This window comes from Fundulus heteroclitus, chromosome 23 (assembly GCF_011125445.2).
Source record: "Fundulus heteroclitus isolate FHET01 chromosome 23, MU-UCD_Fhet_4.1, whole genome shotgun sequence".
Classification (NCBI taxonomy): domain Eukaryota; kingdom Metazoa; phylum Chordata; class Actinopteri; order Cyprinodontiformes; family Fundulidae; genus Fundulus; species Fundulus heteroclitus.
In genome coordinates, this window is record NC_046383.1 from 33,436,737 (window position 1) to 33,452,414 (window position 15,678).

General features: G+C 41.1%; 1 protein-coding gene across 1 annotated transcript in view; it reads right to left on the minus strand.

The window, feature by feature from the left end:
* The window catches only part of LOC105927650 (mitogen-activated protein kinase kinase kinase kinase 4), an 84,201-nt gene that overhangs the window by 61,164 nt on the left and 7,359 nt on the right, over positions 1-15,678 (minus strand). Inside the window, exons 3-5 of the mRNA XM_021317606.2 lie at positions 5,886-5,942; positions 795-920; positions 538-648 (exon numbers count right to left, since the gene is read on the minus strand). Of these exons, the coding sequence (XP_021173281.2) occupies positions 538-648; positions 795-920; positions 5,886-5,942 (294 nt within the window). The remainder of the gene's footprint in view (positions 1-537; positions 649-794; positions 921-5,885; positions 5,943-15,678) is intronic.

Below are 15,678 nucleotides of genomic sequence, written 5' to 3' on the forward strand. Positions count from 1 at the left end.
CTCAGACAACAGGAAGGCTAACCCTGTTACTGAAACATTGCTCTGTTTGATTATTTTGTTATTCAGTCCATTTGTGAAACATGCTGGATTGGGAAATTATGTCAGCCCTTTGGTAATCTCAAATTCAACGTCTGCATTCTCAAGGGAATACAGCAGAAGACTACCGTGTTATTAATGCTACCTACACTAATTGTCTCATTGCTAAAATAAGATGCAAAATGCAGTTTAAGACGTCAACTCAAAATCATTTTACCTGTAGTTTAATAATCATAAAACCTTGTTCTAAAGTGAATGCTCTCTCACGAACGCTGATCGGAACATCTGTGATGATATGCCATTATGCTGTTTCTCATCTGAAACTGTATTTACCTCTTTCTATACGCCACCAAGGAATCCATCATATCACTACGTCCTGATGGCTAAAAACGCAACATGCTAGGAATCAGCAGCCTCTTTCTATACAAGGCAGTTCTGATTACATAATGATGCGTTTTGCCGTGTGTTTATGCTTGAGCGTGTATTTCATGTTGACCTTACCCGCAGCACCTCTCTGCAGATGTAGGCAATCCAGTCCTCTTTCAGGCAGTTTCCTTTAGTCTTTTTCACCAAGTCTGTCACAGAGCCAGCACCACAGTACTCCATCACTAACTGAAGAAGCAACAAGATAATGGTTATCAGACATTAGTTTTAGCTCAATTTATATATAAAAAAAAAAACAATCCATATGTTGCAGTCCTAAAATGAACAGAGTGCTTGACACTTGAAATATTTTTGGACAATTTCAGTTTACAAACCCAGAGTTGGTGGTCCTGTCCAGCAGGCCCTTTCTTGATGAAGGCACCATAATAAGTGGCAATGTTTCTGTGATGGGAATAACTTTTCAGCATATTAATCTCCAGCTTTATCTCCTCCTCTTCTTCCTAATGACGAAACCCAGAAGAGCAAACACAATTTCACTGTGGTCAACAGGCCAGGATTAACTCTGACTATGAACAGCAACAATGGATCAAGCAACGTTTGGCTTTAAACTCAAAATCTTTGATTTACATTTATTTTAAATGAAGAATCAGGCATTTTAATGAATCGTTCGAGTGAATACAAAAATCTCAGTGGTCGATGTAAAATATTTAAGTGCATAAAATGCAACAGCAGAAATCATCTGAAGTTCTCCAAGTCAGTGAATCCCTAAGTTGTTCACTCAAATGAAGGAGGTCAAAGGAAATGAGAAGAGTAGGTTGGATGGTAGGGGAGCCGTAGGAGTTGGACTTAATGTTTGTTTTTTTAACTCCTGCCTCCTTGTCTCCACAGAAAAAAAGAGAAAAGGACAAGGCAGAGTGGTAACTTTCACAGCCATCTGAAACAAAAAGCCCCTTGCCTGACTGCGACCTCCGTCTGAGTGCGCAAGTGTGAGTCTGTGTGTGATGGCAGATAATAGACAGGCATTTCCACAGATTGTCTGCAGCAGAGCAGCGGAGGAATCATAAAAAAAAGTCCACAGCTAAAGTCCACTATGTTGATGATGAAAATATGCACATATTGTGTATTGCAAGTTCACGCTTCTTCAGTAGTAGTTTCGCTCCAAGCTCTTTAAAGTTCAAAGTTAACATGCCTCAGCATTAAGGTCACGTGCATTACTAATTTTAGAATTAAAATAAAACTATACATACAACAAAATACTAAATAATTTGCAGTTTGGTGTCTGCTGGTTTAGTTTTACCCACAGCTATACTACTTCAAATATTTATTTGATAAGGTTTTTAAAAAAAATGGCACGTACAAAGACTGCGATTTTATTCAAAACAGCTGCAATACCAGCGCCGCACCAGTAGGTGGTGAAAATGTTGTCATCAACGACATCAAATTTCAAAGTAGTCGATCCTGAGAATGGCTAAAGTAGTGCTAGGTCAACGATCCATATAACTATGGATGGACAGGGTCTAATGTTCTAGTTTCTGTAATCCCCTTTCCATATTTTCATAGTGATGAGTTCCCGATGAAGCCTCGCTGAAATTCAGGCAAAAAATTGTCAACAACAGCGGTCCCTTCAAAAACACCTTGAGCCAAACTCCCAACAGCTGTAGACGTTCCGATAAAACGCCTTTTAAATTTCCCACGGTGATTAGGTCCTCCTTTAAGAAACGGTCCTTTAAACCATTTACAATTAAAGAAAACATTGAGGCACTTATGATTTTAGTTAAAGCTACAAAAATGTCACGTTCTAATAAAAAAAAAAAAAACATTGCATTTCATTTCAGATGGATTTATCTGTCCAATGAGATTAGTTATTGTTATTTCTTCCGTTGTTTAATTACTGGGTCAGGGTAATATAAGACGCAGCGGTAAAAAGCATCATGATTTTCCATTTTGGGCCCTGCACCGTGACCTCAAGCTGTGGTCGCTAAACTATGAGATTTCATATTCAAAATATAATTTGAGTCTGGCCAGTGACATTTTTGACATAAACAAAAGGAAAACCTGAGACGTTCCTTAAAACTTATAAGGGTTATGATACTGATGGTACAGTATTTCGCTAAACCGAAAACCAAGAACAGATTAAAGAGCTTGTGTTTTAATATTAATGTATGAGCTTTCCAGATGGCCAAATTATAAGCTCCACTGGAATCTGGCCACATAAATGATTAAAGATCTAACTGATACCCTTTTATTAACATATCATCTAAAAGCTGTGAAAACTATTTATTCCAGGTCAAATATGTGTCAAAACTGATTAGGAGACTTTGTAAAAAACAACTAAGCTCATTTAACAGTTTCCGCTCTATAATTAGAATAAAAACACTAGTTAAGTCGATTTCTTCATACACCTTTTTTCTTTAAAACCCATGGTGTTGCAGTTTGACACTGAGGCTAAGCTGTTCTATGTGGTTTTGAAATGGCATACTGGAACAAACACGGCTGCAAAACAAAATAAAGACTTAATCCAAAAAGTTGGAGCATGTTACCTATTCCACATAGATACAGAGGTGTGTCAATACTTTCAACATGTTTAATTCAACCACGTATCATAAAGGTGTAGTCTATAATCTAGTTCCAATCTGTAAACTCCCCCAAAATCCCGGATACAGCTTTTATTGGACGTTTTTCTATCCCCAAATTGATTTACTTTACAGTAACTTATTAATATTTCATAATACTAAAACAACAACACAACACTGTGGCTTTTAAACTCTAAAGTGAGCAGAGCTTTAATATCACAGAGATCTAATAAAAAACTACTTCTGTGTGGAAAAAAAGAAACATGAGAAGCATAAGAAGAGGAGAAGGGGGGGGGGGGTCGTTCTCGTAACTCGATTTAGTCGGGGGGAAAGTGCTATATTAAAGAACATTGCAGTTTGATCCGTGTTGTATGTGCGTACTCTGACAGGAGAATTATGAGAGGCTCCCGAGTGGATTGTAAGAGTTGAAATCGCTTCAATGACCTAAGTGTGCAGTGAGAGAACTCATAGAGTGGAAACACAGAAGAGAGGCTGTCTGTTTGGAGTCATGACAGAGCAATCAGGGACGTGTTCTGTAGGTAGTTTCTGGGCTGCTGGTTCTGTTCTCTCATGACTTTCAGATCTTTAGGGGGTACGGTTAAAAACCTTTACATCTTGAGTAAATAACCTGAGAAGAGAGGATTGCAACACAACAATAAGCTGTACTTGAACATAACTCTGTCCACAATCACTTGCCTGCTGCTAGATTTTAAAGTCTGGTCCGTCGAGTCTAAATTCCTTTATCCACTTTTTTCCTCCAGTAAAAGCCTAGCAAAATTATTATTTTGTAAACAAATCACCACATTTTTTTGCTGCTGACTGGATTTGTCTGTATGAGTGACAGGGGTGTAACTTTGATTGACCGGTATCATGAATTAATCGGAAGAATGACACAAAAAGCTTTGACTGGCCACAGGCGCACAGAGCGGCACCCCAAGAGAATGTCACCAATCAGAGACCAGCATTAAGTCACATGGAAGTCAAAGCTTTGAGAACAACCATACACGGTAATTTGGCTAGCATCCCTTGCTATCAAAGAATGTGAAGGTAGACTAACAAAAAAAATGAACTCAAATAAACCCAAAATGGAATGGGATGGGAACACTGTACAATCAAAGGTAAGATGTTATCATTACTTTTTATTTCATGATTAATATTTACTTATTTTTTACAATTTTGATGGAGGCGGAACCAGAGCGCCAAGTCCCAGCTGTACCTGGGTTTAAGCCTGAGGAAATGAGGGGCTTTTTGTCAAAAGTCTGGTCACATCTCTGACACGTGCGTCATTTCTGATGTGCTTCTGTTTTTTTTATACATTATGCATACTAGGATAAGCAAGGAATGTACTGTTCTACTGTGTCTAAAGTGGGCACATTCCTTGTGCTGTGGTGTTGCTGTCTCGTTCCAAATTTCAGGATTATTTGAGGATAAAAGGTTCATTTATTACAGTGCCCCCAAGAGGTCAAATAATTATTACATGAATTAATTAAAATAAAAGGACAGGCTATAATTATATAACATGCTGACGTGTGTGAATCTTCATCTGTGCAGACAGAGTGTATGCATAGTGTAGCATGAGATTGACTAAAGATATTTTTGGGTCATTGCAATGGCATTTGAGCAGCACTTTCATAAATTCGGCAGCCGTGACAGATTTTTCTCTTGTCCAAAGAAATATGTGACATCCTTGCTTAGGTAGTGGATCAATAGAGTACAATAGAGTATCAATAGAGTTGAGTACTTATGTTGAAAAGCAATGTTGGAGCATTATTTATCAAAGGTAATTTATCTTCACAGGCCATTGAAATTCAAGGCAAATACAGAATTACACAAGATCTTTTTGTCCTAAGAGTGCAAGCTCTAACTGTGGCACTAAAAAACTAGAGCCAACTAGAGCAACTTCGAGCTAAACCAGCCCCCAGCTGGTACAGAGAAAAGACCTGCTCTCATCAGAAGCTGGAGGTGGGGTCATGAAGACCAAAAACCACTTAAAATGTTATATTCATGTTTGAAGAGCTGACATTAGTTCTGCTTTTAATCTTGATAACTGCAAGATGAACTACAGTGTCTCTCATCTTCTAGCAGATACTGTCTATTACAGAGTAGTGAGAGAATCAAGTGCCACGTAGAGCAGCACTTGTTTTACTGTGGCTGGTAACTTTTTCAAAGACTGCTTGTGTAAATTGTGTAATGCTCTGTGTAATTTCTATCTGCAGCATTACTGGTAAATGCCAATTGAATTGTTAAAACAACACTGTCTGTTATTTGAAACAATTATTATACTAGGCTGGTGATATTAGGACATCTGCTTGCATTTATACAGAGATAAATAAGCATAGTTAAAGACATATTTTAGAATATAAACAAGGGAAACTCAAAGATTTACTGTAGAAGGTTATTTTTAATGTAGTCTAATGTAATCATGTGACGAGGAGCTGGATCTATGGCGGAGAACTGGATTAAAGCCAGAATGGTTCTTTTATTGAAGTAGTAGGGAATGGCTCTAGCACCAGCTCTGATTTAAACACTAAAAACACCTAAGTGCAAAAATGCCAAATGCCTGCACGGTGCCCAGGTCATGTGCTTTCATAAACCAAGCAAAATCATCACCACTCCAACACCATGGATGATAGCTAGTATAAAGTTTTTAAGTAGATATCCTGCTCTTGGCTCTTTAAAAAAAAAGACAATTTAGTATTTTCAGGTAGGTCTGTTCTGTTTTGTACTGCCATTAAATTAAAATTTTATGGGTGCTTCATTTCTAAAAAGTTTAGTGTTCCATACTGAGGTTGGATTCCTTCACATTGATTTTTTAGGCCTAATAATGTAATGCCCTGATCCTGCGAGGATAAAAAGAGAATCTGCAGGATTAAAAGCAGTGAAACGATTTACCTCTGTGACCTCCATGACTTTGATAGCTGCCAGCTGACCAGTCTTGACGTGGCGACCCTGGTGGCAAACAAAAAGAAGCAGTTAACGTCACAACCAGTTTCACAACATGAGCGTCCCACAAAAACTCCGGACAGTAAAAGTGCAGAAACCGGAGAGGGTGTTGAAATCAAACTGAGCTGTCTTGCTGCCCTCACACGGAGATACAAAAGAAAACCTATCCAACCCAATTTCACATCTAAAAATCAAACATGCTCACATTCTCTCCCACACGGGCACACATTACACTATCGTTTGCGAAAACACTTGGTCTGTGATGTACTTCTCCATCCACCTCGCCGTCTGCCTAATTTCATTTTCTTTTGAGAGACCCAGTCAGAGAGAACAAGACGTGACACAAGATGAGAGCAAAAAAAAAAAAACGGGACAGAAGGAGGGAGAAAGTCAGCATAGAGGACCAGCGCTGTAAAGGGCAGTCAGGTGAAAAGGGAGAAATTGAAAACCTCGTCATAAGTCAGAACACTGACAAGATTCATGAACAGCTGCTCTGTAAGCCTTAAAGCTGCAATTTATGGAAAGTCTACGAAATATACAAGAAAGTATGACAGGCAACCAATCAGTTGGGTCATGTGAAAATTTAATGAGTCATTATTTTTATTTATTAGCAGACTAAGGTCCCGGCCACACGGAGACGAAATCAAGTGTGTCCGCCATGGTATTTGGTAGTGTGGGCTGTGTCCACATGGATGTGACATTTTGGAAGCGCGTAAACGAGTAGTCTTCCAAAATTTGAATTTGAAACCGGGTCCCAAAGTGGATACATTTGTAAATGTCGGTTTCATTTTTCTGTGTGTACATGTGAGCCGCATCTTTTCTTAAACAACAACATTGTAGCTTCGCCTCTCTTGTTAACCCGCATGCGCCTCACTCTCACAAATAACAACAAAGATGGCGCCGCCCGGTGCTGCAGCTTTGTTACGGCTGTTAGTAGCGTCCTTGGACTTTACACAGTGTATTCCCGTGTCTGATCCCGCACAACGATGCTGTGTGTACTTCACATGAGTTTCCTGAGTTTGCCAGGTGTTTTTCTACAGTCTCACATCACCACCAGTGGGTCCAGCATACCTACTACAGCCTTTTTCAGTGGTTTTGTGTCCTCTCGTATGAACACACGGTTTTTTTAAGCGTTTATTAACATTTAACGTGTTCGTCTCCGTATTAGACAAGGTCTAAGTTGCACATTATTATGACGTGGAAGTGAAACAATAAGTTGTTTTAAGTTTTGTTTTCACGTGTAAATCTGAAAAGGTTTGGCATTCAGCAACTTCCCCCCCGTATAATATCTAGTGCAACCAGCATCAGCTTCAAAATTTCCCTAATTAGCAAATGTAACCCATCTATGTGTAAATTAACCCAGCTGTTCTGTTTCTAGCCTTAGAGGGTTGATGGAGGACGTTAGTGAACAAACAGCATCACTGAGGAACGCAGCAGACAGATCAGGAAGAACACTATGGAGACATTTAAAGCAGAGTTAGGTTAGAGAACGACATCCCAAGCTTTGCCACAAGCCATGTAGGTGGAACAGCAAGGAGGACGGTGCTCTGGTCAGATGAGATCTAAATTAAATTAGGCCGAAGCTCATTCATATGTTGGAATGGCCTAGTGAAAGTTCAGATACGAGTCTTGAAAATAATGTTTCACTGAGGCTTCTCGTCCAATCCGACTGAGCGTGTGCCGTTTTAAAAAGGAGAACCTCTAGATGTGCAAAACTGGCAGACATATCTTATAACAAAGTTGGTTCAACAAGATATTGACTCAATGGGTCACAACACACATTTTTTATTTGTAAAAAAAACCCTTTAAAACCACGTATCTCCATCCTTCCACTTCACGGTTATGCACTAAATTAAGTTGCTCTATCCCACTGAATCCAAGCAAAAAAACATAAAGTTTGTGTTTTTAACGTGACAAAATGGGAAAATGCCTTAGGAGGAATAATAGACACTTCATATCTTTTACATAGGAAACTGATCCCTTCCTCAAAGTGTTCACAGAGACCTTTTCTCCACTTAGGGCTGCCTGGGACATTTTGAAACCACCGTGTCTAAGTTTAACATGTCCTCATCAGAGACGGCCGCAGGAGCCTCCAACATTCAACCTGAACAGCTAATGTGGGATTTTCTCAGCAGTCACAGCTAGTCTCTTCCAGTTAAGGATCGTTGCACTGAGATATGGAAAAGTAAAACCTAAAGAAAACACCACGTAAAAGCAGTAACAGATGTTGAAATGTAGTCCAACAACTACATTAGTGCTTTACTTGTTTTTTAAAAAAGTTAGCACACTTGGAATAGTGAGAAGATTTACATGTTGTAACTCATTTCTGTCACAAGAAGAAAGAATGACATTGCAGGACTTGGCTGACAAATGTAAAGAGAGTACTAAGAAACAATACACATACCAACTCATTGTTAATGTTAATTCTGAAATGATTTATAATAATGACAAAATAATGTGTAAAAAGGGATTGGAGCAAAATGTGCACTTCTTCAATTCTCACTCTGTGTAAAAAATGATATTCTCAATGATTCAAGGGCTTCAAGATCATCCACGATGTTATTACACTGCCAACGCGGATGTTTAAGGAATGAAAAGAATTGTTTCTCTGACTGAAACGTTGGCTTATACTCCTCAAGTCAGTCAGTGAGTGTATGGAAGCTCGTGTGACTGTATGGTAGTGATCATAGTGCCATATAAGCTGGATGACAGAGTGGGAAGCATAGGCACTGATCCCACGTCAGCACAGCGGGACACATCCTTTGGCCTGGAGAGAAGCAAGGATTCGCTGGAAACGGAGTCATACAGGTGCTGGGACTCCAGCAGCAAGTCGGCCAAACACCGCTGTAATTGGACATCTGCCAGACTGACAGCTATGTCGACAAGGGAGCGATTAGGGGGACCTGGCTGGTCATTGGACGGCTTCAAAAAGGCTCGGGCTGTCTACAGACACGGATAGTCATGAGTGGATGTTGAAGGATTGCACCAGGGTGCTGTCTCAAGACAGATAAGACGTACAGAAGCAGGATTTCACTAACACTGAACTGTGCTGTCAGGGTTGTCTGAATCCCTTCCAGAGGTCATAGTCTACGGTTCCCCAGGAGTAAAACTGCTGTCTCTACAATATAGTCATTGGCGCTTCCCACTCAGCGCTGACACACACATCCTTATTTAACTTAATCTATATAGTGAGGGCCGTGCCTTGACTTTCATAGACTTCCATTCACCTTAAAGCCTTTCTATGGAGTAACCCTGATCCTGGCCCTTACCTTTACAGGTTTATACCTAACCCAGACCCTAATTGACACCATAGTGCTAAAACTAACCCCTAGCCCAGAATAAAGGTGAGGACCAACAAAAGGTCCTCATTTTACAAGTAAAATGAGCAAAACGCTCACTCAGCTGCAAGTACAAGAAATATCACGCGCACAATGCTCATCGATGGTATTGCAAAACCAAAAGTGCATCTCTAAAACCCTTGTCTACCCTTCGGTTATAATGTCAGTCTACACATGGATGGGACAGCAAGCCCTATAGTCTGGCTGATGCCATGCCATATGACTGAGACAGCCTGGTGTGACAAAGAGTGCTGTAAGAAGTCCATTGGCAGCTGCAGATATCACGGTCTTCTGGTCTACTACTCTATCTGTAACACTGTAACAGCAGCACAACCAGGTGCCTAGCTCTTGTTGCATGCAACGTTTTTTTCCTCATTCATGAAACTGACATCGGGGACATTTATGGGGATAGCTTTTGCCGGGGACAGGTCTTACAAAACCAGAGACTGTCCCTGGGAATTGGGGATGTCTGGTGACTCTACTCCTTCGCTTGTTTGTACTGATATAGGACACTGGGAAATCTGTACAGCTGAATGCCCTGGAACTGTTTGATACAGCCACTCGGCCTTATACAAATCCATGATGGGTCCACCTACCAAACTTCATCCACTGCTGTTAATACTGTCCAATGCATGTGTGGGGCCTTCACTGTGTCTGGTGACCTTTACAGACTAATAGTTGGACATCTTAGCAGATGTGCTATAGGTTCACTTGAGATACCTTACCTTTTTGCTCTCTAGGTCCTGTTCAAGATATTCCAGTTCTTGGCAAATCAGATCATCTAAACCCAATACTGCTCTGCAAATGTACCAAACTGAACACAAACTAAACTATTCCTTCAGAGTGCTGATGTTTCTTGTCAGTGAATGTATGAAGTTAGTCGCACATGCAAAAATACAATTGGTCAACTTGACTAAAGACAGAAAATCCTCCTTTTTGGTATTTGTTCATGTACTAACACTTAAAGGAAACTCTTTGCAGAAACTAGCAGTAGGTTTGGGACAGTGTACCCAGAAAGACCGTTGGCAATTTCCAAACACGAGAACTGATATACACAGTTCCCCAGACGGACACATTAGCTATTGCCAAAAATGTTAAGATAGAGTTATATTTAAACAATAGGCTTACATTGTGAGTCAGCGCAGCTCACAGTATGCGCACAATATGCCCGAGTATGTGGGAGTCTTAACTGGCAGGTCAGAAACTCCTAAATCTGACCGGTGAATGCACCAGAACGAAACGCTATCAGGTAACAATGAATGGCACACTCTTCAGTGTGGAAGTCAGGGAAAGAACAAAAGGTGTAAGACGCTACTTGAAAAGGAACAGTAGTTTTTTATGAAGGCACGTCCTGTTTTCATTTAGGCTACTAAAACAAAGAGCTGGATTTTGATGGCTTTTGCTCATTTTATCCCAACCTGAATTAAAGTAGATTCATCATGTAAATCCAAAAGAATAAGGTCAAAGCGACAAACTTCACAGTGATATCACTTATTAGAAAAGCTGCTAAAGCAGCAAATGCCAAACATGCCCTCTTAACGTTCATTTTTTCTTGGGCATCTGTTGTCTCCTCAATTCAGTCCCCAAGCAGAGGACACTGTCCCCATAAGGGCGAAGGATTATGGCAGGGAGGCAGCCGCTGGCCTGACTGTGATAAATAAGGACACGTCCTTCCTGTCCAGCCAGACTCGGCGGTGTCTGCTCGCTGCCACCACAGCTGACACAAACTTGAAGTGTCCTCCGCTGAGCCGAGGCCACTGATTAACACGACGCAGACACGCGCTCAGTAAAATGCCTCTCTCTACGAGAATTAATTGGAGACAGCCTCGTGCTCTCTGACACCGACATCCTACAAATCACACGTGCCGTTATGCGCGCACACCAGCGGCAGCCTACACACAAAAGCAAATTAAGAGAATTCTCTTTCCTCTGGCTTGCCATCGTTATTCACGCGGACATACAAGATGGCAGAATGAGGTAACACAGTCAAGAGTCTGTTGGCGAAAAGGTTACTACAATATATTGCCGAGTAATGCTAATTAGATACAAGACGTCTCCAGTGCATGAAGCACGGGGAGAAATGAGAGCAACATTCTACTACCGTTTCTGTCTTGCCGCTTTCTGCATGCAAACATTTCTCTCTCGCTTTTCCTCTGCTCTGCCCCCCTTCAGGCCTGTTTGTTATTTACGTACATAATGTGTACTTCGTGCCCTGATGGACTACTTGACTTATTGACTCCTCGCTGATAACCGATTGTAGGAGCGAGGCTATTTAAAGGACTCTTGCTTGTAATGCTCTGTGTAGACGTCATCCGTCTCTGTGATAAATGTGACTTTTAGACCTTTAGAGAGAGGACATTTTTTTTATTGCGAAACAGAGTTTAAGAGGAATATAAGACTTGGTTTTGGAGGCCCGAGTTGAAAGTTAATTTGCTTTTTTTTTGTCCTTTAAGATACAATTTACTGCTCACTAGGCTTGTCCTGTAGCTTTTCTGACAGGTTGTTCCAGTTTGATCCATTGTGGACAAACTTATCATCAGCTGTCCACATATTTTAAAAACGTTGCTGGAAGTGGCTAAAATATATATTTCCCTCATTTCTTGGTTCCTATTCATCTTTGATTTCCATAGTTTTCCAGATTTAAACGCAATACAGTTTGAATTTACACTAAATGTTTCCATAAAACACATTTTATATTAAAAAATAAATGCTATAAGTAAGGACATAAATCAGACAAGGATGGACACCTCTCTGATTTTATGGACAATAACTCCTAGAGGTCACCATTGTCTGCATCTGCTCCATTAAAAAAAGAGGAACAACACTGTCTTAAACATTTACAAGTGCATACATGTAGTCTAAAATGTTAATCTCCTAACTTGAAGCGGTAGATGAACAGCTGGCCTATTGGTGGTCATGTCTGGGGTACAAGTCAGTTGTTAGGACATTGGTGTTTGGACTGTTGGGATGTTTAAATGTTTAATTAGAACTAAATAAAGCCAGGACATATAAATACTTTTCTTATCCAGACCATGAAAATAGTCAAATCAAATTCAACATCTTTCCAGACTTTCCAAGGTTTTGTAAGAGCCCTGCCATTTGCCTAATTGGCCATGTGTAATTGTAAAGGACAAAAAAAGACCAAGTACCAATGTTCTGTCATCCAGGCTTGGAACCAACAAAGGTGACCAAAAAGAGAAACTCTGGTAGACACAATTAGTTCTGCTTTCATTTTAGCTTGATTCTTCTTTTCTGTTAACTTTTTGTCCGGTCTAGTTTGGTTTTTAACCTCGTGGCCCTTTGGGAACCCACAACCGGACACGAAGACATAAAAGATCAACCCCATTCGATTTGTAGTAATTTGCAGACAGACTTTTTGAAACCATCCATCCTTTTCCTCCACGTCACACCTATGTGCAACTCTGCGTTACTGATGGATCCTGCTGATGAAATATTTTCAAGGTTGTGGTTGTAACATGGGAAAAGAGGGGAAAAAGTCAGCCCATTAAATAATTGTTTTTGGCATTTAAAAATATAGTAGGGAGGTCAGTTACCTCTATAGGACTTCTATGAAATCTCACTGCTAATTTACCCAGGGGCAATCACTACCAGCCATACCTCTAAATCCCATTGGGGGTGTGTGGGGGGGCTTTCCTGTCTGCTAGTTTTCATCAGCCTCTCTCAGCCTCTTCCTTCCTCTAATGCTCCCTGCCTCTCTGCCTTTCACCTTTGCCTTCCTTCCTCTCCCCCATCACTTTCCTCTCCCTTTTTTCCCCCCATTGTTTCGCTCCCCCTCTCTTTTCCCTCTTGACTTCTAACAAGCACAAACACCCGGCGAGACTGTGTCTCCCAGTGTGTGTCGCCCCCAGCCTCCACTCGCCAATGCTCCTGCACAGTTTTGAAACCCACATGTCATTTTAAGCTTTCAAGTATCTTGAACCAGCGGAACTAAAAAAGGCTTTAGTTTTCCTTTATATGAATATTTACGCGTTTGCTGTGCGGGATTACACCCCAAATTACAGCGGTTACCAGCTGAGGAGCAGGCAAGTTAGGTTGCAAAACAGGCCGCCCGCGGGAAACAAAAAGGGTGAAAAGACTGTTTTGCAAGCACAACCGAGCATGAGTAAAATGGGTCAGATGATACGTGGATATCAGAAAGGGAAGCGACGATGCTGAAAGCAGAAAGAGGAAGTGCGAGCGATTCTCCCCGGGAATGGTATTGAAACCAGCTGTTGCACGGTTTCAACGCGCCGTCGCTTGCCGCGAGGCTTCGGTAAAACTGCTAGAGCGGCGGCACATAGCGGTGACCTTTCACAGGTCGATGTAAAGGTCCCCAAAAAAAAAAAAAAAAAGATGAACGCTGCTGGTGCGGTTTCGATGGACGTCCTCCACGAAGTAGAGATCTTTGGAGCACGGACGCCAGTTATACACGCTAAAATTAATTTAGTTTAATTCAGGCGCAACAACTGGGAAAACATTTAGGAAAGAGCTTTGTTGCATCAACAATTATCAGAGCTCAACGTTTTACTACGAGCTGTCCTTTACCCCCAGTTGAACCTTTTCTCTCTCTCTCTCTCACACACACACACACAGATGGCTCTACCGACGCGTCTTTGCAGGGAAGGGAAGTTTCTTTTACAAACAGAGGAACGCCCTGTTCCTGGATGTGTGTGACGGTGTGTGTGTGCAGTAAGAGTTTCATGCAAACTGCATCAAAAGTGTCTCGCACGCCACTGAATCACCGTTGCTTGCTTTCCAGCCTCTATATGTTCTTCTGCCGCTGCTTGAACTCCCCGTCCTGAGGCCGTAGCGCTACAGATGGAAGCCAAACGGCATGTGATTTTTCTACAGCACACAATGCATTCCTTAAAGCTAACATGCCTTGTAGGATGAATTACGTTCTCATGTCTGAAAGGTTGTGAAAATCACATCTGTTCAATCTATTTTCTGATGATATAGAGGCTCATCAGCAGAGTGAGGATTCCTGAAGTGTTTGTAAAAGAAGGCCAGACAGGGGATAGTCTGTGTAATTATGGCTTTGTGTTTTAATATCAGGAGGATCTCAGGGCTCTGAAGAACGTTATCTACACTTCCCCTTCAGAAACCTGAGTAGTCCGGGGTTTTGGTTCTCATCTTCAGGTTGTTGAGGTTTTTTTTTTTTTCCTTCTTCACTTTCAACTCTGCCCAAAATTACAAGGGTGGGGTGCGCAACTCTAAGTGTCACTAACAGTTGAAAAGCAAGTTGCAATATGATGCAACAGCAGCAACAATAAAAACCCTCCTTTTTGAATCAGGTTTGCTTTGGAAAGGGATCTTCTTCTCTTCACCCTTTGAAAAGTCCCTTACCCCACACAGCTGTACTACACGCACAGCGACAGGGAAAATAACTCCACCCCGGTAGCTTGTGGCTTTTTATTTTTGTGCAGTTCTTGACGTCACACTTGCTGAGATGTGGTGAATGTGTGTTTTATTTGTTCTGCAATTAATCTGTCGAAACGATGGTTGGCTCAGCAGGGGGCCAGATTGCTTACAGTGACGAAATTCCCCGGATGGTGAATGCAACCGTTTTCTGACTAATGATGTACGTTAGCGGCTAGGCCATGCTAACAATGCACCCTCTTCGGTGCGGGTGTTGTTACTGGAGAAAGAGAACTCAATGCCAGCTATTTTCAGCTTTAGAAAGGAAAAGAAGGTAAAAGTAAATTACAAAGGAAACCATATCGTTTATGGATGTTCATTAAAGCTATCACAATCTAGCAGATGCTGGTCATTTCTCTCCTTCACTGTTTTGAACATTTCCAGGGTCTGTTGTGTCACTCCCAACTTTTTAAAAAAAAGATTTTAAGAAATTTGCAAACATTTTTGAAATGTTGGCACCCGTTTGGAAATCTCAGAGTTAAGGTAAGCATTTACGACAGCACAATTTATCGCAAAACTATCATTGTCGAGCAGTTCACACAATTTTCAATTTCGCAAAGACCTGCCTGGACTGCAACAAGCAGAAGCTAATTATTTAAGTACCATGCATTCAGGCTCCCAGTGGCATAAAGATACTTTGGTTGAACACACACACAATCACATGCACTATACCCCAGTTGTAATGCTATTCAGTCCACAGTGCTAACTGGTAAAACGGTGACTAACCGGGTTAGTCAATCCAACTACTCTGAGTCACTGACTTTTCAGCAATCCCCCCCTCTGAGCAAGCATCCGGTGACAGTAGATGGTAACTGTATGAATATATAAGGACTTTTCAAACAGCAGACAGAGGGTCGCTAGTTTAAACAGGTGTTTCAACAAACTAAAAACCCAGTCTGCCCGCTGCGGCATTATCAGTGCGACTCGTGTTCCAGTTCCTCCTGTGCCGCGCCATCTTTAAACCTTTTATCATCGTGAACTCAAGG